The 23,691-nt window shown below is 51.5% G+C and overlaps 1 protein-coding gene across 7 annotated transcripts; it reads left to right on the plus strand.

Annotated features, from left to right (window-relative positions):
- Positions 1–54: 54 nt before the first annotated feature.
- On the plus strand, positions 55–23,482 carry CNDP2 (carnosine dipeptidase 2). Of its 7 annotated transcripts, none has more exons than XM_033175861.1 (12): positions 55–299; positions 3,841–3,992; positions 4,843–4,986; positions 9,177–9,339; positions 11,762–11,850; positions 13,708–13,908; positions 15,342–15,426; positions 16,474–16,634; positions 19,623–19,787; positions 21,863–22,004; positions 22,305–22,452; positions 23,353–23,482. In XM_033175861.1, the coding sequence occupies exons 2-12, from the start codon at positions 3,933–3,935 to the stop codon at positions 23,420–23,422; spliced, it is 1,428 nt and encodes a 475-aa protein (XP_033031752.1). In that variant the 5' UTR covers positions 55–299; positions 3,841–3,932; the 3' UTR covers positions 23,423–23,482. The 7 variants fall into 7 exon arrangements, with proteins under 7 accessions (XP_033031752.1, XP_033031774.1, XP_033031767.1 ...); XM_033175883.1 differs by having other exon boundaries at positions 128–263; positions 3,896–3,992; XM_033175876.1 differs by having other exon boundaries at positions 140–299; positions 3,896–3,992.
- The last annotated feature ends 209 nt before the right edge of the window (positions 23,483–23,691 follow it).

Here is a 23,691-nt window from a genome sequence, read left to right on the forward strand (position 1 = left end):
GCGGAAATGGAGCTGGGAGAGGTGACCTCAGCCTTACGCACCAGGCGCCGGACGGAAATGGGGCGGGGAGTGGGTGACACCACCCCTCTGCCTCTGGCCGGATTGGTGGGCGTAGAGGGGGCGTGGAGGGGGCGTGGAGGGGCGTGGCGATGTCTGCCCTCCGGACAAGGCGGGGTTGGTGGCCTGGGCGACAGCGGGGCGGGCCCGCGCCGGGGGTCGTGGCCGGGGCACGTGGTGCGGAACCGGCGCCGCGCTTTCTGCTGGTAAGAGGGCCTTGCCTAGTGGGCCTCCCTTCCCAGGTGGGTCTTCCTGATGGACCTTCTTTCCCGGGTGGGCGCCCTCAGCGGAGAACGGGGTGGGCGGGGAGGACCCCGGGCAGCCGCGAGAGTCACGCCTCATTCGTGGGGGAGCGTGGGGCGCCCGGCCGCAGCCACGCGGAAACAATGGTGTCCGGGCTGTGCCCTAGCGCGCGGTCGGGGGCGGAGGCCCGTGACGGCCATGGTCCCGGGGCCTCTCGCACCTCCGGAGGCCCGGGGCCCCGCTCACCCGGGCCACTCATGTCCCAGCAGCGCCGATCGCGTCCCCGGTCCGCAGGGACAAGCTGGGCGGCGCACTTGGCCTGAGCCTGCGTGGCCCTCCCTGGTGGAGTCGAGTGGAACGACCCTGGTTGCAGATGGGGTTGCAGGGAGCCGAGCGCTGGTCAGTCCACTCCCCTCCTCAGGGGCCTGCTGAGAATTCCAGCCTTTCTCCAAGGGATCCCTTTCCTGAAGACCTAGGGTGGGGGGGTGTGGCGGGACAGACGCGCCCCAGGTTCAGAGGGCCCTGGGCAGGGTCCCTAGCTCCCACTAGCATTTGAGGCTGCGTTTATATAGGAGGAAGCATCTGAGGGGAGACAAAATTCCCATGCCAGCTTGATGATCTGGGGCAGGTGTCTCATTCAGTTGGCTTCAGTTTCCTCATCTGTGAAATAGAAACAATATTTGGTCCGCCTGGACCAATGTCCTTGAGACCTTCGTCCTCACAGACAGGGCCACAAAACTACCCCTCCCCACCGCCTACCAAGGTCAGATTCCGTAGATCATCCAAGCGTAGACTGCATAAAGAGGCGGAGAACCCGAGGCCTGCTACCGATGCCTTCCTTGTCCCTAATGTTTGCAGGCAGGAGTGGAGAAAGAGAATTCACATTGTGTTTAGGGATCAAGTTCTAGCTTGGGCAGACTGGTGATTTTTTTTTATTGGTTCTTATACAGACATGAAGGTGTGATTCAGTTATTTGTGTTATATATGCCTTCAATTATCAAGGAACAGGGACTGAGATTCTCAGAACTAGAAGACTCATTTGTGTGTACTACTGATGGTTCCAGGTGCCACAGCAATTTCTCCTTCCCTCCACCAGTCTCAACATTCAAATCATGTTACTCCCTTACTCCCTTGCCAGGCACAGTGGCTCATGTCTGTAACCTCGGCACTTTGGGAGACCGAGGCGGACAGATCGCTTGAGCCCAGGAGTTTGAGACCAGCCTGAGTAACATGAGGAAACCCCATTTCTACAAAAAATACAAAAATTAGCTGTGTGTGATGGTGCGCGCCTGTAGTCCCAGCTACTTGGGAAGCTGAGGCAGGAGGATCATTTGAGCCTCGGAGACGGAGATTGCAGTGAGCCAAGATTGCACCAGTGCACTCCAGCCTGGGTAACAGAATGACACCCTGTCTCGATAAATAAAGTTACTCCTTATGAACTTTAGATTTTTAGAGGGGAGTGAGGTGTCATTTAAAAGGATAATGCTTGCTTTTGCTCGATCCAGCATACTGCTTTTACCTTAATTAGTGGTGTTCTCCAGAGCATATAAAAATGGTTCCATTTAATGGCTTTGTAACGGGGGGGGGGGGGGGGGGGGGGGGGGGGGGGGGAGGTGAAACAGGGGTAACCCAGAAGTGTGAGTGGGAGGAGAAACTGGAACCTGGCCTAACCTGGTTTGACTGGATGAGTGATTAGCAGGAGTTGCTTTTTAGCCCATCTCTGATGGTAGAACAATCTGATCTCTGTTTCCTCGCTTTTAGTGAACGTTGTAACTTAGATAATTACAGTCATATGTTGCTTAAGGATGGGGACACATTCCGAGAAAGTGCGTCGTTAGGCGATTCGTTGTTGTGTGCACATCTTGAGCTGCGCTCACACAAACGTGGACGGTACAGCCTTCTACATACCTAGGCTATGTGGTGTAGCCTGTTGTTCCTAGGCTGCAAACCCATACCTGCTCCTTTACTGGATACTGTAAGCAGTTGTAACACAGTGGTAGGTATTTGTGTATCTAAACATATCTAGACAGAAAATGAATTTTTAAGATTATATTGGAATTATTTTCCATTATAATCTTTTGGGACCACTGCCGTTGTTGATGGAAATGTTATGTGGCATGTGACTATATTTTTGAGTGACTTTAGCTATAATGCCATTGGTTAATTTGACTACAAGAGCATAATATTAATGAGAATGTACCACAGTGAGCTTGGGATTTGTGGCATTTAATAACCAGGAACTCATGAAAATCACCACATGTAGCATATTGTCCTGCTAAATAGGATTTCTTTTAATGTGAACAGGTAGCTTCCCTGCGTACATTTTTGGCAACAGGTGGACGACAATTTGATGTATTAACCCTGATAAACGCCTCTCCGGCGTGCTCATGGGCTCTGTCTTACTTGAGGCTCCTCCAAATGAGTGCCTCGCGGAGAGATCCGAGCTGGCTGGGAAGTATGTAGCTCTTCCATGCTCTGTGGCTGGTGTTTGAAGAGGAGGAAGAGAACACTTGAGAAGGCAGTGGGTGGATCTCCCACCCATATAGAAATCACATTTGCAACTTGCAGTGCCCTACGATTTCATCACCCTGCACAGCAATGGCCACTTGTGAACAGTTGCCACGCTTGGTGTCATGGTGGATAAAGTGACCTCTCTGCCGAGAAATCTCTTTGAAATCCTATACCAAGAAAACAATGCTCTTTACCTGAAGCATGTCAATGCACAGGCATTTGTCTGGCATGTAGACACGGGGCCATAGTAGGGTCCTGTCACTCCGCAGCTGTGATTCCAAGGCACTTCATGGCCCCGCAGTCTTGAATTCGCTCAGTACAGCTGGGTGCTTTCTGCTGCAGAAAGCCAATTATAAAAGTCCCAATACCAGAATCATTTTTACATTGTATTCATTCCGACTTCTAAAAAGAGTCTGATGACGTGTTTTCACCTGTATCTGTGAGTGGGGCGGAAGTTGCTGGGCGTCACACGTGGAAGGGGGGTGAGAGCATGTGTCCTGGAGCCTGTGTGGCCTCTTGGTCAGGTGCTTGTGGAGGTTTAGCTGTTACCCTTTGGCTGTTTCTGGACTAAGATCATCAACTTTCTTAAACTGACTTTGGTTTTCCTTGGGCTCTGTCGTCTGTGTTGTGGGTTTGTGGTGGTGGACACAGGAAGTGACATTCTTGCTGAGATCCCTGAAGTGACTATATCCTCTGGGATAACAGAAAGTGGAACTTACCTTTGGGCTTTAAGAGTATAAAAATTTTTATTAAAGTGCCGGTGAAACAAAAAGTGCCTGCTTTTAGTTTTCACCGTATTTTCTTCAACTCAGGCCCTCCCTCTGTTACCTGTCATCTGACATGGAATTTTGTGTAACTTTCCTTCCAAGTAAAGGAGGGAAGATTAGCCCCAGCCTCTAACTGGTTCCCAGAGCTTTTGTCTCCGAAGCTGCAGTCACTTCCTGGAGCATTTCTGGCTAAGGGTGTTGCAGTGCTGGCTGGGAGGGTGGGGCAACACTTTACAATTCTCAACAAGTGCTTTCTGGGCAGGTTGCCGGTCAGTGCCTACTGGAGACAGGACTGACCAGTTGCTCTTCCTTCCAAGAACCTTCAAGATCTGTGGACTGGGCTTTGGTTGAAAGATGGCGGCCCTCACGACCCTGTTTAAGTACATTGATGAAAATCAGGATCGCTACATTAAGGTAAGGGAATATTCATTAAAATCTGATATTCACTAAAGTCCCTATTCATTAAAATCTGATTTAATCCCATGGGGCCCAGAGAAACTGTCAAGAGCTAATATGAATTATGCCATTTAAATCCAGAGTTAGAAGATCTGCCTAGAGATCTCTTCCATTAGCTTCTTACTACAGTATAGGTTACACTTTTGGTTTTTGACAAAGTGTTAATATATGTTTCTAAGAATAGCAAATCTAATTGAAATTTTTGTTTCATCTCCATCAACAATTTCTTGTGGTAATTACAGATTAAATAGGTTGCATTAAGTATATTCTAAGTAATTCAATAATGTTATATATAAATCTGTTTCTTGATGTTAACTTAGAGCATTACGCTGTAAACGTATTCTTTGTAGATACATTACAGATGAAATCTTTAGAATTCTCATTCTGAAAATTATGCTTTAGAAAATTTGGCCATTGTCAGGATGATAAATAAGCTAATTTGGACTGTGGCAACATTGGGTATTTTCTGTATCTTTCAGTTGAAATTTAGTTAGATTCAGATAGAAACTTATTTGTGGAACCTGGTACATTTTACATTTACTTCCTCCTTAATCGTTAAAAATAAACCATCTGACATTTTTCTTTTGTACTCTAGTTCTTGGTACAGGGTTAGTACAAACAGTTTTTAAAATCTTAAACCCAAAGCACATGTGATGGGTCTGTCCTATTTCCAGTCAGCCTATTCAAATGCAGCAGCCACAGAGGGTCAGACAACCACGTGTGCCTAGAACATGGCAACATTATGGAAGCCTTTTCTCCCTCAGGGACACCTTTTCAGAATCCTTGGTTGCTTGTTGTCCACAAACAGAAACTCGCAAAATGGGTAGCTATCCAGAGTGTGTCCGCGTGGCCCGAGAAGAGAGGCGAAATCAGGAGGATGATGGAGGTTGCTGCCGCAGATGTTAAGCAGTTGGGTGGCTCTGTGGAACTGGTGGATATCGGAAAACAAAAGGTAGGAGTCAGCATTCTTTGCATTGCAGGACCATAAACAGATTCTGCCTGAGGGGTCAACAAGACTCCACAAGTTCTTAAAAGATCTTTCGCTTCAAATACTCCAGGCATCTTTAAAACAAAAAAGGAAGGGCCCGATTTGGATGGTAAGTCCTGTACGTGACTGCTTCAGTTGTACTGGGGCAAAGGTTTTGTGGCACTCAGCATTTTTCTCCAGGAAGGAGAACTGCTGACAGTTACTCAAGACTAAGTTAATGTAATAGTCCTTCTTAGAGAATGGCTGAGATTCCCGTCCCAGTGATCCGTAGCTTTCAAACTAGGAAGTTACACTTTATTCATGTCCGTTTAAAAATGATAAAGACTCCTCCCAACTCCCAGCTCCCCGCCCCCCCCACACACACACAGTGCTGCATCCCTGAGCCTTTTTTTCTTTTTCTTTTTTTTTTTTTTGAAACAGAGTCTCCTTTTGTCTCCCAGGCTGGAGTGCAGTGGTATGATCTCGGCTCACTGCAACCTCCGCTTCCCAGGTTCAAGCGATTCTCCTGCTTCAGCCTCCTGAGTAGCTGGGATTACAGGCGTGCGCCACCACACCCAGCTAATTTTTATATTTTTTTATAGAGTCGAGGTTTTACCACTTTGGCCAGGCTGGTCTCAAACTCCTGACCTCAGGTGATCCGCCTGCCTCGGCCTCCCAAAGTGCTGGGATGCCAGGTGTGAGCCACTTTTTCATAACAGATATTTTGTGTGCGGGTCGGTTGCTTCTCATTGCAGGATTCTGACAGGTGAGAATGGTTTGTTTTCTTCCTAAATGAACAGTCTCACTTTGTGGTACGGTAAGTACTCACATCATCCACAGGTTCTTAGAAACTGCAGCTTTAAGCAAGACAGCATACAACAACAGGTCATTGAATAAGGTAGTTTTGTTCACTTAAAGTCACAGTTTCTAAAAGGCTATCCATGAAGTTGAGTGAGGACTTACTAGGTGTGTGTATGTATGTGTGTGTGTGTGTGTGTATATATACATACACACATATATATGTGTATATATATATATATATTTTTTTTTGTCGGGATGGGGGTTTCCAGGCTGGTCTCAAACTTCTAGTCTCAAGTGATTTACCTGCCTTGGCATCCCAAATTGTCACACCACCATGCCTGGCCTCTTACTGTATATTATTTCACTAGTTTATTTCAAATGATTTCAGCCTTATGTTAATTGCATGTTTCATGCCATATATTTTCAAAGTTGGTAATATTCTTTTATATTCTTTGATCTAATTACAAGCTTAGGCTTATCTGGGTTCTTCGGCCTGATGATTGGGTGTCAAGCTGAAATCACAGCCCTAGAAGCTTAGGTGTGGCCGTTCAGTTCAGCGTGTTTATGTCATCAGAGGGAGAGAGTGGAGGCCAGGCAGCTGTGTCCATGGGAGCCCACGGGAGGCTCATGCAGAGCAGGTGCACGCCCAGGCCTCCCGATTCCCCAGGCAGGGCTGTTCATAGGAGGTTTTCTTCTGAAAACAAATTTAAGAATTGACTGAAGGTATATTATAGCTTCCCACCAATGTCCCCCTGTCTTTGGGAGAATAAACCAAGTTTCTTCATGTTGTTTCTTTTGAGGGTCAGACTCACCTTGCTCCCTTTCCTTTCTTTTTTCCTAAGATATTGAAAAATCTAGGTGAGGTAAATCATTTTTAGGAGTTGTTTCATTACAATAGTTATATTTACTTCACTGATCACTGACCTTGCTGTACAGTTCTTAAGAAAGGGCCTTTCATAAAAAGCTAAATTACTGTTATACTATTTTGAATTACATAACACTGAGTTTTATGAAGAAATTGAAAGATTTCATCACTGGTGGAAACCTTCTGCAGAGATGCTTGTGGCTGTGGGGTGACCCCACATCTTCTCTTCTCTTCCCACATGTCCAGGTGGCAGAGGTGGCCTGTTTCTCAGAGTGATGATGACTTGATGCAAGGGTGAAGGTGGGGGTGTGTGTTCTCCTGTGTCAGTGCAGAGGTCGGACTATTTTCCGGCTGATGAAGGAAAGGTGATGTTTGGCATTTCAGAACAGTGTTACCTATGGGCCCAAGCACTTTCTCAGAAAATGCTGAAGTATTTCAGAGGAGCCCTACTGAGCAGGAATTTATTTAGAGAAAATCTGTGGTCCTTTGAAAATCACTATTCTGCTCAGGCAAGCTGAGGGCCAGCTGGGACTACCAAGGCCATGGGTCGCCTGGGACCAGAGCAGGGAGATTTCAGCAACAATTCTTTGTCCCTGGTGGCTACAGGCTGTCCTGGTGAGAACTAAAGCACAGACACAGCCACAGTGCCGCTGGGACAAATGATGGGCATCAGGCCATACGCCAAACACGCAGCCACAGTGCCGCTGGGACAAATGCGGGCGTCAGGCCATACACTGCACACATAGCCACAGTGCCGCTGGGACAGGGGGCATCAGGCCATACGCCAAACACGCAGCCACAGTGCCGCTGGGACAAATGCGGGCGTCAGGCCATACACTGCACACATAGCCACAGTGCCGCTGGGACAGGGGGCATCAGGCCATACGCCAAACACACAGCCACAGTGCCGCTGGGACAAATGAGGGCATCAGGCCATACACTGCACACATAGCCACAGTGCCGCTGGGACAGGGGGCATCAGGCCATACGCCAAACACGCAGCCACAGTGCCGCTGGGACAAATGAGGGCGTCAGGCTACATGCTGCACACTGGCAGCCATCAGGTTACAGGAGTTACTGAAATTACTGGGAACACAAATCCTGGATCCCACAAGAATCCCAGCCACCTGCCCAGTTCCCTAAAGAGCTTGCACACTTAGAGCTGGGGGCCCTGCAGTTTGGAGGGGACACTTTTCTCAGCCCATCACCAGCACTGTCCTGATCCAGTTGTCATTTCCGTGACGGCTCATTTTACCTCTTAATTGCAAACTGTTAATTTAACTTCAGTATCACTTTAGTTTGTGTGTTGTGTCTGTCTGTTAATACCTATTTTCATGAACACTATTTTCTAGTAACTAGACTGAAAAATATGGATGTCATGTTTTAGTAGGAACAGTCTCTTCCTCCTACAGCTAAAACCATCCCCTGCCACTTGCCTGTGGCCCTCTGTGATGAGCGGGGGGTGTCTTCCTGCTGGAATGTAGGCACTGGTGAGGAGCTGTGTGGCCACAGGAGTTTTGCTCAGCCTGAGTAGGTCTAAAGTAAAAGGCGGAGACCATTGACCTGATGTGAAAATTGGAAAAGCCCTAGATTGCTTTGCCTCCATTTAGATGCAGGGGTGGGCTGGGATGCCTGTCCCGTCCTCCATTCCTATGGGATTGTGGAACACTGGTAGTGCCTTTGGGACAAAGCTCAGAAGGCGTACCAGCTACCACTAACTTTTTAGAATGGCTAAATGTGAATTTAGATATAGTTTTTTTTTTTTCTTTATATCTTGGTTTATGGCCTTTTCCATGCATAATTGTAATCTATGCACAGAATTTCAAAAATATCTCTTCTGATTTTAGATTATAGTTGATTTTAACCATCATTTCAGAAAATAATAAACTAAGTTGCATCCCGAACTCAGCCTGCGTGTTTTGTTATATAAAAGTCAAAGAAACATCAGTCTTTAAGAATTTACCAAATCCAGCCGGGTGCAGTGGCTCATGCTTGTCATTCTGGCACTTTGGGAAGCCGAGGTGGGTGGTTTGCCTGAGCTCAGGAATTCGAGACCACCGTGGGGGCAACACAGTGAAACCCTGTCTCTACTAAAATACAAAAAATTAGCCAGGCATGGTGGCCGGCACCGGTAATCCCAGCTACTTGGGCAGCTGAGACCCTAAGAATTGCTTGAGCCTGAGAGGCAGAGGTTGCGGTGAGCTGGGATCACGCCACCGCACTCCAGCCTGCGTGACAGAGCAAGATTCTGTCTCAAAAAAAAAAAAAAAAATTACCGAACTGCCTGCAATTGGCAAACATGATTCTGTACCTGTGCTCTGGAGTACAAGAAAGTCAGAAAGTAAATCTTCATTAGTGACTCCATTGAACAGTGTGCTCTTAAACGCTACAATAGAGGTTGGTTGATAAGGACAGATAAGGAAGCTCAAAGTCTTTTAATAATCTCCACCTTAAGTACTGCATTTCTTAAACAAAGGCTGTCCTTGGTTCCTTTCCTCTCCATGCTCAGCTCCCTGATGGCTCGGAGATCCCGCTCCCTCCTATTCTGCTTGGCAGGCTGGGCTCCGACCCACAGAAGAAGACCGTGTGCATTTACGGGCACCTGGACGTGCAGCCTGCAGCCCTGGAGGACGGCTGGGACAGCGAGCCCTTCACCCTGGTGGAGCGAGACGGTGAGCCCATGCATGCCCAGAGGAAAAGCACTGACTTTTGGAAAGTCACTGCTAGTCCGTTTTTCTGTTTCCAGTACAGATTGTTTTTATTTTATTTTATTTATTTTATTACTTTTTTAAAATCTTTTTTTTTGAGACAGAGTCTCACTCTGTAGCTCAGGCTGGAGTGCAATGGTGAGATCTCAATTCACTGCAAGCTCCGCCTCCCCGGGGGTCAAGCGATTCTCCTGCCTCAGCCTCCCCAGTAGCTGGGATTACGGGTGCCCACCACCACACCCAGCTAATTTTTTTATTTTTAGTAGAGACGGGATTTCACCATGCTGGCCAGGCTGGTCTCGAACTCCTGACCTCAAGTGGTCCCCCCCCACCTCAACCTCCCAGAGTGCTGGGATTTACAGGTGTGAGCCACCACGCCAGGCACAGACTGTTTTTAATATAAGCTAGAAATGGAGGTTTCTCACATGTGCCTCTGTCGCTGAACTTCCAGAAAGCCTGCCTTTTCGTGTGCAAACGAGCACCCCATGGCTGCGGTCTGCCAGGCTTCCTCTGCTGCTGACGCTTTTTCTTAGAATGCACATTTGGAATCAAGGCAGGGCCATCCTGAAAAGCCTGTCCCCTCGTCCCCCTCCCCTGCCCTTACCGACAGCTGCTTGTGCAGTATATGCTAGTGGCCTCCCTCACCCCAGCTGCCTCGGTAGGGGTGGCGATGTTCCTGTTATTCACCGAGTGCTTCCGTGTGCTGGGCACCTGCAGGCCTTTCGAGGCCCGTGCTGTGAGGGACCCCGCAGACCGGCCTCTCTTTTCTTCCTGCTCCTTCTGGTGGAAAGGCCTTCTGCTTTCATTTCCACATGTGCCTGCATGGGAGTCTTTGACCAGATGAGGAATCCTCCCGCCCTGGTGCTAGCCCCCTCTGGGCTGAATTCCAGACTCTTCTCTTCGAAGCCCTTCCAACTGTTTCATTGCATCTGTGTTCAAACCTTTCCTGGCCCAGTGTCAGTTGTGTTCATTATTGTGCAAAATTGAAAATGACTTTACTTAAAGCAACAGTCCATGTCATTGTCCTTGTCGTGGTGGATTGTAGGATTAACCCTCTCTGTGCACTTGGGTGCCCCTCGAGCATCAGACCCACAGGTCTGCTTGGCCATGCCCTCAAGTGTCAGACCCGCATGTCTGCTTGACTGTGCCCTCACTCCTGGAACTGGCTGTCTCTGAACAGAAGTCCTTGTCTTTGCTCCTTGTCTGCTGTCTTACAGTCTCCGTGAATGGCACCACCTCTGCCACCTGCACCGGGAACTGGGTCCCCATCCCTACCAGGCTCTCCTTCGGGACCACTGCCCTTCCCACATTGAAAGCTCCCTGTCTCCCTCACCCACTCTGTGGCTGGGTCCTGCTCTCCATTTCTGGGCCTTCACGGTGCCACTCCCTTTCTGGGCTGCTCCCAGAGTGACCTCAACATGCCACTTCTCTTCTTTACTCCTCCTGGGGGATGCAGGATGGCACAGAGGGTCCCTCCCCTCGCCTGCCTTCTGCTGGCCCCTTCTCCCACCTGTACCCAGCCACACGGGACCACTTGCAGCCCCCAGGAGCGTGTGCTGCTCAAAACTGCACCTGGGCACCTGCGTAGGCAGCAGCCCTGTCACCACTGCCTCGTGCTCTGTGAGGCCTGCCTTCGACCATCTTCTTAGCCCTCCCTGTCCCAGCCTCAGTAGGCTCCTGACTGTCAAGGAACCTAGAAGAGCACCTGTACTGTGGTAAAGCTTCACTGCCAGCCGCCCGGCCTCCCTCTCCTTGTCGGGGAGCCTTGGAGAGTGGGGGCAGGTCACATTTGTCTGCAGCTCTGAGCCAGCACCGTGCCAGCCACTGCAGTTGTTCAGTGTTTGTTGCAGGGAAGAGGATTTTTTTTAGAAAAGCTTATATTTGACCTTCAGTTTTTGTGAAAAGTTGGGTTTCATTGGTCAAAGGAAATTCCCCAGGTGGTGATGACTTTCAGCCTCATACTGCCATGGGCTGGGTCATGCTGAGACAGTGGGACCTGGGAAGCAGGCTGAGCCCCAGGAGGTCAGGAGCTCCCCGCTGCTTCTGGTAAATGGGTTTTAATGAACTAAGCAGCTGGCTGCGACTTCCTGGAGTCAGATTGGAGGTCTCTGCCCTGACCTAGCGGGAAGCCGTGCCCCCATCTGACCGCTGTGACCACGGTGGGAGAGGGAAGGGGGGACTTGGGAGCATCCACATGGCTTATCTCTTTTGATGATGGCAAATTATCTGACAAATTTAACAATGGTGTTAGGTGGAGACTGGGGGCTTCTGATCTTGGAAGGGGAAGCCTTGCTTGGCTAAGGGGTTATCAGATGTGCACCTGAGACACGCTGCTTCTGGGTTCGTTGTAATCATCACTTCATGATTTTGTGGATTGCTGTTCTAGGCAAGCTGTATGGGAGAGGTTCAACTGATGATAAGGGCCCGGTGGCCGGCTGGATAAACGCCCTGGAAGCGTATCAGAAAACAGACCAGGTATGCCCCCACGCTGACTTCTGCCTGAGTCCTGGGTTCCATCTGAGCCATACAAAGACAGGCTCTCTGTTCACACAACAGCTTGTAAAGCTCACAGGAAAAGAGAAGACAAGCGTCCCCTAGCCCTTATCAGCACAAATGATGTTTCCAGCTTTCAGAAACATTCAAAGTTTAATTGTTTTACAGCTGCTTTAAGGTCACAATATTGGCAACTCAGCATGGTTTTTGCCACCGCATGAAATGTGACTTTTCCGTCCCTGACTTCAGTCTGTGAGTGTAGTGCAGGCTTTGTGACATCACACAGGCCCCTCACTCTCTCTGTGTGGTTTACATCCTCCTAAAACTAAATTCTGATTTTTAAAACGTATTCTCTGGCTGGGTGCGGTGGCTCACACCTGTAATTCCTTTGGGAGGAATTCCTTTGGGAGGCTGAGGTGGGTGGGTCATTTGGTGGCTGAGGTGGGTGGATCAGGAGTTCAAGACCAGCCTGGCCAACATGGTGACATCACGTCTCTACTCAAAATACAAAATGAGCCGGGCATGGTGGTGGGCACCTGGAATCCCAGCTCCCTGGAGGCTGAGGCAAGAAAATCACTTGAACCAGGGAGGCAGAGGTTGCAGTGAGCCAAGATCATGCCACTGCACTCCAGCCTGGGTGACAGAGCGAGACTCTGTCTCAAAAAAGAACAAAAGCATTCTCCTACCTGTGAAATACCAGCTCATTGTTCAAAGTTTGCTAAAAAACAGACAAGTAGAAAGAAAAATACTTGCCTAGAATCCAAAGACAATTAATATTTTGAAATTTACCAAGATTTTCTGTTGCTTTTTGCCTAGTTGTGATCATGCTGTATAGACATCTTTGCATGTTGCTTTTATCTTGTATCATGATGAAATAAGAATAAGATAAGCATTTTTGTCAAAACATGGAATGTTAGGTCTGAAACGGGTCTCAGCCCTGCTGGTCCAGGGAATTACTTTACATGGTGGGGAAGTGACACCGAGAACCACCTGGCCTGGCGCGGCCAAGCCTGCATGCTGGGCGGGAACTAGGAAACCGCTCCAACCTCTGACCCCGTGGAGCCCTCAGCCTCAGCTGCAGCGCAGGCACCTCGGGCACTGGGGCAACCAAGGATGACAGGTGGCTGTGCACGGGCAGAGGTCCTGTGGAAGAGTTCACGTGAAGGGCAGAAGAGGAAGGGGAGGCAGGGGAGGAAGCGCACCCATGAACAGGGCTGTCCAGGGGCAGCCTGGGCGGTCTTGAACTAGGACTCAGTAGCGTTGAGTCCTCATTTAGGACCTGCAGTTCTTTAGCCTGCCTGGCCTTTGGCAAATCACCAGCTTCGTGTACAACCTCATTTTTCACCTTTGGGTTTTGGGGTGAGAGTCGGGCGAGCACCTGTGAAGCCACAATGATCCAGATACACGGCACGGTGCGCACGTTCCCATCGGCCTCCTCAGGGAGAACAGCGCTTCTGTGCCTGGGAGCAGCGAAGGTCGCACAGGAGGACCCACCCCTCTTCGTGTCGGTGGCTCCGCTGGTATAATCAGGGCTCGTGTGCTGTTCTTCGTGTCGTGGCCCTTATTGCAGAGGGAGCAGCATGGGCTTTCCTGGAAGCTCCCCTCGGTCATGTGGGGTGGCTCCAGAGAGCCCCACCTTGAGAGACTGGACAGGTCCAAGTGGTCTGGAGCCACAGTGGCCTGGCCGTGCCTGGGGAGGGGATGACGACAGGTGCACACAGAGGCCCATGTGGTCAGTCTGGAGAATGCCGGAGATGTGAAACATGTAATCCTGAGTGTGGTTTCTAGAAGGAAGGTTCACAAAGCTGAATATCCATTCTTGCTGTTCTCTTCTCACAGGAGATTCCTGTCAACGTCCGATTCTGCCTTGAAGGCATGGAGGAGTCAGGCTCCGAGGGCCTAGATGAGCTGATTTTCGCCCAGAAAGATACATTCTTTAAGGACGTGGACTATGTCTGCATTTCTGACAATTACTGGCTGGGAAAGAAGAAACCCTGCATCACCTATGGCCTCAGGGGCATTTGCTACTTTTTCATCGAGGTACAGTGCCAAGCTGTGCGGCTTCACTTTCTTCTAACCCCTGAGTCTCCTGGTTCTTCCAAGCCCAAAGTAGGCAAGGACCCAGAAGTCAGGTGCGCAGGAAGGAGAAGCACAGGGCTCACTTAGTGCCCCAGTTCCCAACTTCCAGAAACCACCGTCATACAGCAGGGTGGACAGCAGCACTTCCAGTGATCGGAAGTTAACACACAGCAGCGTCAAGCTAGGACAGTGTGATTTGTAATGTCGCCTTGGAGCGGCTGAGAGGAGATTAAATGCTAGTTCATTTCAGGAGATGCAAACACATACAAAGCATTTCAGAAACACTTCCTTTTGAAGGTTGAAATATTGATATGTTAGCACTTAGGCTCCTTATCCCATGACTAAGTGACGGACTGCACGGGATAAGGAGAAACTGAGGCCCGGTGCAGTGGCTCACGCCTCTAATCCCAGCACTTTGGGAGGCCGAGCCAGGTGGATCACTTGAGGTCAGGAGTTCAAAACCAGCCTGGCCAACATGGTGAAACCCCGTCTCTACTAAAAATACAAAAAGTTAGCTGGGTGTGGTGGCGGGTGGCTGTAATCCCAGCTACTTGGGAGGCTGAGGGAGGAGAATCGCTTGAACCCGGGAAGCGGAGGTTGCAATGAGTGGAGATTGCACCATTGCACTCCAGCCTGAGCTACAGAGCGAGACTCCGTGTCAAAAAAAAAAAAAAAAAAAGAGAAACCAAGGCAGCACTGAGCGTGGGAAGGGCCAGGGCTGGCTGGATTCTGCCACTCACTGGCTAGTGGTCATCTCCCAATACCTCACAGGATGACTGTGGTGATTCAATTAGATCCTGTGTGCAGACGTCGTTTATAACCTGAACAGTGCTAGAAATCACTGCCCTGAGCCCTCACTCTGAGCAAGGCACTGTTCTGGTTTTAAAAGTGGCCCCTTGTCACCCCCGGTGCTGGGAGGGGCACTGCGCCTCTTCCCATTTGCAGGCCAGGAGGCCGGGCACTTTGCAGTCAGCTGCCCTACGCTGGGTATGCGGCTGCTCAGTGCAAGGGCGAGGTCCAACCCCAGGTCTCAGGCTCCAGGCCCGTGGTGGGTCTCATTCATGTTGGGCTGCCTCTCAGCAGAGGTGCAGGGTCTTTGTTAAACTTCTAGCAAAGGCTTTGAGTGGGAGGCAGATTGCCCTGTGGAATGCTTGTACCTGTGTCTAGTGTTACCATCTTATCTGTGGTTGGCATATGCCACAGATAAGCTGGTATTTTTTTGTTCCTGCCTAAGTTTTTAATTTGGGAAATGCTTTGCTTTGCTCCCTGAGGGAGCAAATTTTGATTTGGAAGATTGTCAGGCCTTGTAAATGCTCTTTGTTGAATTCACTGTCACATGATAAAAATAAGCTCCCACTAGGCAGCCAGATACAGTAGCCTTTGTTTCCGTGCAGGTGGAGTGCAGCAACAAAGACCTCCATTCCGGGGTGTATGGGGGCTCGGTGCACGAGGCCATGACTGATCTCATTTTGCTGATGGGTAAGTGTGGGATGGGCGTTCAGTCCGCAGTTTAGGGGAAAGTGGACGCGCATGACTTCCAGGCTGTCTGTCATCAGCACTGGGTGCATTTCAGCATTCCACACGAACCAGCTTCTGTCTCGGTTCCAACGGTGCCTCTCCCTCCTCCCACTCACTTGTGCCTCTGAGAGGCCCCCTTGTTTTATTTTTGCCCCTGAAGCCCTCGTGTGCCTGTCACCACCTGGTGAAACCTTACCCTGCCTCCAGCACCCAACTCCGTCGCCCCCAGGTCCTGTCTGGCCAAGCCCCTCGTGCCAGATGGTGCTGTCCTTCCTTTGGACGTGGTCATTTGACATCTCTTGCAGGGCATGTGTTTGGGCCTGTCTTATGTGATAACTGGCCCCGTCCAGGTCCCCCGCCTGATCAGCTTGTTGAGACCAGGCATCCCATCATGCTGTCCCTGGTGTCCTCCTGCTCTGAGGCCAAGCACAGCCCTCCCTTCCCGCAGCATCCACAAACTCTCCATTCCTCCCCACCAATGCCAGCTGCCCGTGTGACATCCACTCTGTGATGCCCACAGTTTACCCCCCTCAGCTCAGGAGCAGCACTTTTCTTGTGGAATGCGTATTTAAAAGGCACATGGGGCAGTGCGGCGGTTGTTAGAGTGGGGCTGTGTGAAGCCAGACTGCTGATTTGTGTCATGGTCCATGACCAAGGATAATTTCCTTTCCCCACGTGTTCCTCGGTCTCCTTACCTGAGAAATGGGAATGCCTAAGCTGCTCCCTCATTGGGAGGTTGATTCCATCACTGGCTGTTCGGCTGATTACATCACTGGCGGAGCCTGAGGTCCCGGACGGTGGCTGACAGGCGACACATGCATGGGACGCGTCCAAGAGCATCATTCTGTGGAGCGTTGTGGCTACTCTTGGCCCCTCCCTCAGCCATGTGGCTGTGGGGCCTGAGCCGCCTCCCTCCTGAGCCCGGCTCCCTGGGGTCAGTGCAGGAAAGAGCAGCTCGCCTTGGCGCGGCCTCCCCTGAGTGCTGTAACCCTCTCCCGCTTCCCTCAGGCTCTTTGGTGGACAAGAGGGGGAACATCCTGATCCCCGGCATTAACGAGGCTGTGGCCGCCGTCACGGAAGAGGAGCACAAGCTGTACGACGACATCGACTTTGACATAGAGGAGTTTGCCAAGGACGTGGGGGCGCAGATCCTCCTGCACAGCAACAAGGTGCTGATTCAGGCCTCGACCCTGCTACCTGCTCGGGCCACGCTGTGACACAGGTGTCCCCCAGGCCCTGTCACCTTCCCTGGCTCCAGGAGGTCTCCGAGGGAAGGAGCTGGAGTGTCCAGTGCACATGAGTCACCAAACAGTGGAGACACTCAGAAAGTAGGCTGTGACCAGGTTGCTGGTCGTTGGAATTTTTTAGTATCAAAATCCACTTTTGATTCCCTCAGACCTGGAGAAGCATGCAGAGGGGACATGGGCTGGTTCCTGCTGGCAGCGGCTCTGCCATGTTTGTGTTTATAGAGTAACCTCCTTACCACTGGACCTAGGGATCATTTAAGCCACACCAGAGCCGAGTGCGAGGTGGAAACTGCTGAATGTTTACCTCACTGTTAGGGGAAAAGTGGGTCATGACTTTTCTCTAGGCTGTAAGTTTATGCGGTATGGAGGTAAGTTCTGCAGCCTGTGGGTTATGTGGTATAGATGGAAGTTCTGCAGGCTGTGGGTTATGTGGTATAGATGGAAGTTCTGCAGGCTGTGGGTTATGTGGTATAGATGGAAGTTCTGCAGGCTGTGGGTTATGTGGTATAGATGGAAGTTCTGCAGGCTGTGGGTTATGTGGTATAGATGGAAGTTCTGCAGGCTGTGGGTTATGCGGTATGGAGGTAAGTTCTGCAGGCTGTGGGTTATGTGGTATAGATGTGAGTTCTGCAGGCTGTAGGGTTATGTGGTATAGATGGAAGTTCTGCAGGCTGTGGGTTATGCGGTATGGAGGTAAGTTCTGCAGCCTGTGGGTTATGTGGTATAGATGGAAGTTCTGCAGGCTGTGGGTTATGTGGTATAGATGGAAGTTCTGCAGCCTGTGGGTTATGTGGTATAGATGGAAGTTCTGCAGGCTGTGGGTTATGTGGTATAGATGGAAGTTCTGCAGGCTGTGGGTTATGTGGTATAGATGGAAGTTCTGCAGGCTGTGGGTTATGTGGTATAGATGGAAGTTCTGCAGGCTGTGGGTTATGTGGTATAGATGTGAGTTCTGCAGGCTGTAGGTTTATGTGGTATGGAGGTAAGTTCTGCAGGCTGTGGGTTATGTGGTATAGATGGAAGTTCTGCAGGCTGTAGGGTTATGCGGTGCAGATGGAAGTTCTGCAGGCTGTGGGTTATGTGGTATAGATGGAAGTTCTGCAGGCTGTAGGGTTATGCGGTGCAGATGGAAGTTCTGCAGGCTGTGGGTTATGTGGTATAGATGGAAGTTCTGCAGGCTGTGGGTTATGTGGTATAGATGGAAGTTCTGCAGGCTGTGGGCTTATGCGGTATAGATGTAAGTCCTGCAGGCTATAGGTTTATGTGGTATGGATGTTAAGTTCTGCAGGCTGTGGGTTTATGCGATATAGATGTAAGTTCTGTGCCATTGATTCAGCCAGCATCAGTTGAATCAAGCAACTCAGCCCCTGGGACACAAGGGAAATAAGGCCCAGCTGGGCTCTTGAGTTTTGTCTCCCAGAGACAGACGGGCAAGAGCTCTGGAAAGATGTGCTAAGGGCCACACCAGGCAGTCCCAAAGGCTGTGCGCCTGCACGAGGAGAGGGTCATGGTGCTAGGAGTGGCTGAGGCTCATCAGAGGGTCCTGTCGGCCAGCAGAGGTGCAGGGCAAGGCTGGTGTGCCCAGTGAGCAGGAGCACAGACATATTGGCTGCTTGGGGACAGACGGGTAGCGGAGTGAGGCCTGGGACCAAGACCGACATGCTGGCCTGATGGCCTGGGCACGGCCGTGTCTTCCTAGGAGGTGGTGAGCCCTGCCAGGCTTTGAGTTCATCAGTTCTCACATAGGGAAGGATCATGGGTTGGGGTGTCAGAGCTGAGTCGGTGGAGCTGGGAGACCCGTGAGGCTGTTGCAGGTGTGGGAGCCTTGGCTGGCATCAGGGAGGAGCCTCTGGAATAGGAAGAGAAGGTTCCCACTGGCAATGACTGGACAGTGATGTCATGGACCGAGGGGTTGGGTGCAGGGAGGAGCGGGCCTGGGAGAAGGTGGGTCTGTTTCTCCTGCCCTGTCCCTCAGGCTCATATTTGCTTCTGTGTATGGTGTTTTAGGGCCTCGTCTGTACCTCCCAGATAACATTGAGCTGTTTGGTTCACAAACAGAAATCTACATATTCAGTGGCTAAGTCACTGAGGAACTTTCTGGAAGCCCCTTTGGGGGCACACCTACTCTCTTGACCCACCTTCTGCTGCAGGGATGTGGGGGGCGGGGGCAGGCAGGAAGGTCATGGTGTTGATGACACACGTGGGAAACAGGGGATGAAGTCTCTCCTGGTCTGAGGAGATGGCGTCGTCGGTACTCACAGGCCTGTACCCGGTTTGCTGGTCAGCCTGGCTGTCCTCTCAGTAGGAACGGGCTGCACGCCTATGTCCTGTGGGCCTGGGAGGGGCCTGCACACAGTCTGGGCTGCATCCCCTCTTCCTCCTCCTGGGAGGGGCCTGCACACAGTCTGGGCTGCATGCCCTCTTCCTCCTCCTGGGAGGGGCCTGCACACAGCCTGGGCTGCATCCCCTCCTCCTCCTCCTGGGAGAGGCCTGCACACAGCCTGGGCTGCATCCCCTCCTCCTCTTGGTGCCTCTGGCTCATCAAGAGCTCCAATGTCTGTGGGACCTCGACACCCCCAGTTCTACAGGTGCTCAGTGGCCAGCGTGGCTCTCCTAGTCCTGCCGGGTGGACCTGAGCCACCCACACTGCAGTAAGAAGCAGTAAAATGCCTCACCTGAGGGTGTGCAGCCTGTCAGGGGCCTCCTTTGTGCTGAGTCACTCGCTGCAGCTGCAGAGTGCACCGGGGCAGGGTGCCTGCACCGGGACCTCCTGCCTATGGTTGTCGGGGTCCTGGGCCAGGGCCTGTCTCACACCGCTGATTTCCCAGACAACATTCCCAGCTCTTCAGTGAGCAGACAGGGCTGGCACCGAGTGCCTGAGGTGTCCCTGACCCTCTGATTTTTCTGCAGAAAGACATCCTCATGCACCGATGGCGGTACCCGTCTCTCTCCCTCCATGGCATCGAAGGCGCCTTCTCTGGGTCGGGGGCCAAGACCGTGATTCCCAGGAAGGTGGTTGGCAAGTTCTCCATCAGGCTCGTACCAAACATGACTCCTGAAGTCGTCAGCGAGCAGGCATGTGGGGCTGGGATGCAGGGCGGGGACCAAGAGCTGCTGTGTCCAGGCAGAGACTTGGGTAACAAAGGCTCTTACTAGGCAGACACCCAGGCCACGCATGGCCCGGCTTCCTGGCTCTGGCAAAATCAGTAATCATAACGACAGTCATGATTCAGAAGCTAATGTAAGATAATGCATCACATGGAAGTGACCTTTGGTACTGATCTGGCCTTTGTTACTAAAGTCTGGCCTTTGACCTTACCTCAAGGCTCCAGGCCAAACACCAACGCTGGGCCAAGTGTGTTCTGGTCAGAGTCCCGGAGCCGCCCCTTACCATGGTACCGTGTGGAGGGGACTCTGGTGGCTGGAGGTCAGCCCAGCTTCTGACTGCCCTGGTCAGCTGGGATTCATGGGGAGATGGAGTCGGAGTCTTTCCACTGGGAACGGGAGCCTGGGGCTCGCCCTTCGTGCTGAACACTGAGGTCTTGTCACGAGGAGGAGTCCCCGGACCAGCGCCTGGCTCTATCCTGGGTCTGGATGCAATGTAGCCTGCGGTCATTTATTTTATGAAGTGCTTTCGGTCTGCTCAGGCTGCCACAATAAAGACCGCAGACCGGGTGGCTTACGTGGCAGAAACGGATTTCTCACTGTGTCGGAGGTGGGTGAGTCCAGGACCAAGGTGCCGGCAGCTGTGGCATCTGACGAGGGTACCTCGCTTGTCCTCACATGGCGGAGGGCAGGCTTTCTGTATCTTCTTACTCAGGCTGCGTCCCACCCTTCTGGCCTCATTTAACCTTTGTCTAAATAAGGTTTAGAAAAAGAAAAAAAAACCTACTAAAGAAAAAAAGCCAGGCTTTTAATAATTCAAGTTAGTTTTATTCAGGCGTCTCACTGAGGACTGCAGACTGCGGCCTGGGGCCCAGGAGCAGCCTTCAAGAGGTCTGGCCAGCCTGCTCCGAGACAGCGGCTCAGCCCGCAGCTCATCTGCAGGCGGGGGAGCTTCGGTGCGTGCAGAATCACATCGCACCTGCTCAGATGTTACATTCCAGCCAAGCCACACTGAGCCTCAGTGTAAGAGCGCGTGTGGCCATAGGTCACAGAGGCGCAACCACTAATGCGGTCAGGCGCTATCTTATGTGTGGGAAAAGGTAAGGACAGGGTCGTTTATCTCCTAAGGAATGCAGCGACTCGGGCAAGAGGCAGGGGTGGTGTGTGCTCCCCCGTTTTGTCTTCAAAGCATCTTTCCCGAGAGCTGCAGGTGGTGGCAGGGTGGAGCCTGTGAAATAGGCTGGCAAGCGGATCGGTGCACACGCAGTTTCTCACATTTGTGACTTTGTCTCACACCTTAGTTACTTCTGTTAAGTTCCCAGATGTAGTCACAATGGAGTTTAGGGCTTAAATATATGAATTCTGGGGGCACACAAACATTCTGTCCATAATATAAAGCAGGTCAGGGAAGATTGTTTTTATACTTAATTTAAATAGTTTCATCATTTCGAAGATCTTTGGAAAGAGTGACTTGCTTGATACTAAAACTTTGTCTTTTACTTTGAAATAACTGGGTTTTATTTTTTGATGAGAAGTCCCCTCTGTCTGGCCGGGCGCGGTGGCTCACGCTTGTAATCCCAGCACTTTGGGAGGCCGAGGCAGGCGGATCACGAGATCAGGAGATTGAGGCCATGGTAAAACCCTGTCTCTACTAAAAATACAAAAAATTATCCGGGTGTGGTGGCGGCACCTGTAGTCCCAGCTACTCGGGAGGCTGAGGTAGGAGAATGGCGTGAACCCGGGAGGCGGAGCTTGCAGTGAGCCGAGATCACACCACTGCACTCCAGCCTGGGCAACAGAAAGAGACTCCGTCTCAAAAAAAAAAAAACAGAAGTCCCCTCTTTCCTTACTCTCGTTACGTAGCTCAGTATTAAGCGACAGAAAATGAGACTCATCGTAGACTCAGCATAGACCCATTGCAGACCTGTCAGAGGCCGATTGTAGGCTCGCTGTAGACCCGTTTTAGCAGACCCGTAGGTCACTAGCATTGGATCGAATGCCAAGCTTATAAAGCATCGTATGTCTGTCTTCTATTTGTGGTTTAGGTCACAAGCTACCTGACTAAGAAGTTTGCTGAACTGCACAGCCCCAACGAGTTCAAGGTGTACATGGGCCACGGTGGGAAGCCCTGGGTCACTGACTGCAGTCACCCTCATTACGTGGCTGGGAGAAGAGCCATGAAGACAGGTTGGACACTCCTTGTGGATGATGCTGGGCAGGGCCCCTCGCATGTCTGACAGGACTCTTACACGGCGTGGGCGCGTAGCTGTGTCGGGGCACTGCTGTATCGTTGGGCACGTAGTTAAGTCAGCATGAGGACAGCCAGCGTGTGGGATGAGCCTGGGCCCCGGCAGACCTCGAACATGGATTTGCTGTCCCCAGGGCCTCGCACGGGGTCTGACTGAGTGCGACTGAATAGTGGTCTGAGACAGATCCCCAACCTTGGGGCCCCAAAGCTCACCGTTTATTTTATTCCATTTCCCCCAGTTTTTGGTGTTGAGGCAGACTTGACCAGGGAAGGCGGCAGTATTCCCGTGACCTTGACCTTTCAGGAGGCCACGGGCAAGAACATCATGCTGCTGCCTATGGGGTCGGCGGATGACGGAGCCCACTCCCAGAATGAAAAGCTCAACAGGTGAGAGTCCAGGGTGCGGCCCAGGTTGGCGTCTCCTGCACGGCGTCCCTCTCGTCCCTTCCCCTTCCCCTTCCCACCGTGTGCAGCTGCCAAGAGAAGCAGGTGGGGGCAATGGGCCGTGACCTGCCTTCCCGTGAAGCGGGAACTTCAGATGGGAGGCGGGACGAGGCCTTGCAGGAGCAGGTGCTAAAAACAAGGTTCCTGCAGTGTTTTTCTGTGCACTTCCTCTACCCCTCTCTCCATTTCCTTTTTTTCCTGTTCATTTTCCTGTTTCCTTTTTGGGGAACTGCAGTGTCATTGCTAACTGCATGTGTTGCTGCTCTGACACATCCCTGACTTGGGCAGACGTGATGGGGATTCTTCCCACAACAGGGCGGGTGCAGCCTCTGAGCCGGCCTTGGGAGCAGGAGGGGCCCAGCAGGCAGGGGTCTCAGGCAGTTCCGGGAGAGGCCTCTGGCCCCTAACATAGCTGAGGAGGGCAGAAGGCAAGAATGCATCCTGTGGTAACCAAGGCAGACGATCAGGGGCTAATAAGACAGAGACAGAGACCCTGCAGGAAGGAGGGAGGGGGAGACAGACCTGGCTGAGAGGACCGGAGGGGAGGCCTGGTCTTCAGAAACAAGTGGATAACGGGAGGAGCCCACGATCCAAGCTTGATATTCATTACCCAGGCACTAGGGGACCAGGATTGGTCTCTGGGCTGGGCAGTCAGACTGAAGCTGCACTTGAGAACTGGGGTGCTGAATTCTGAAGGCAAGCAATGCTCAGGGCCCCCAAGCTGGGCTGGGGGATGCTCCCCAGGAAGAAGGCAGAGTGTGTCTGGGCTCGAGAGGAGTCACCTCGCACCTCGGTGTTGGCTCACAACACCAGCTGACACGACGATGTGTTCCTCTTTACCAGGCATAACTACATAGAGGGAACCAAGATGCTGGCCGCGTACCTCTATGAGGTCTCCCAGCTGAAGGACTAGGCCCGGCCTCCTGTGTGTCACCTCCGACGAGAAGGAATCCCGCCCTCACCTCACCCTTTTCCGACTCGCCCAGGGAAGTGGAGGTTCCCTCTTTCCTCTCCCTCTTGTCAGGTCATCTACGACTTCAGAGAACAGACACAAGTGTATCCAGCTGTCCATGGGTAGAGCTACCCGATGGGCTTATGAGTGACCTAGAGTGACAGCTGAGTCACCCTGGGTAAGTTCTCGGAGTGGTCAGGATGGCTTGACCTGCAGAAAATACCCAAGGT

Source organism: Trachypithecus francoisi, unplaced genomic scaffold (genome assembly GCF_009764315.1).
Source record: "Trachypithecus francoisi isolate TF-2019V2 unplaced genomic scaffold, Tfra_2.0 Contig01474, whole genome shotgun sequence".
NCBI classification, from domain to species: domain Eukaryota; kingdom Metazoa; phylum Chordata; class Mammalia; order Primates; family Cercopithecidae; genus Trachypithecus; species Trachypithecus francoisi.

What these genes read in the sequence shown, in the direction of transcription:
- CNDP2 (XM_033175861.1), top strand. Translation starts at nt 3,933, where the DNA reads ATGGCGGCCCTCACGACCCTGTTTAAGTACATTGATGAAAATCAGGAT. An exon ending in ATCAGGATCGCTACATTAAG is followed by an intron (nt 3,993 to 4,842) that starts GTAAGGGAATAT and finishes GTCCACAAACAG; the next exon opens with AAACTCGCAAAATGGGTAGC. An exon ending in TGGATATCGGAAAACAAAAG is followed by an intron (nt 4,987 to 9,176) that starts GTAGGAGTCAGC and finishes CTCCATGCTCAG; the next exon opens with CTCCCTGATGGCTCGGAGAT.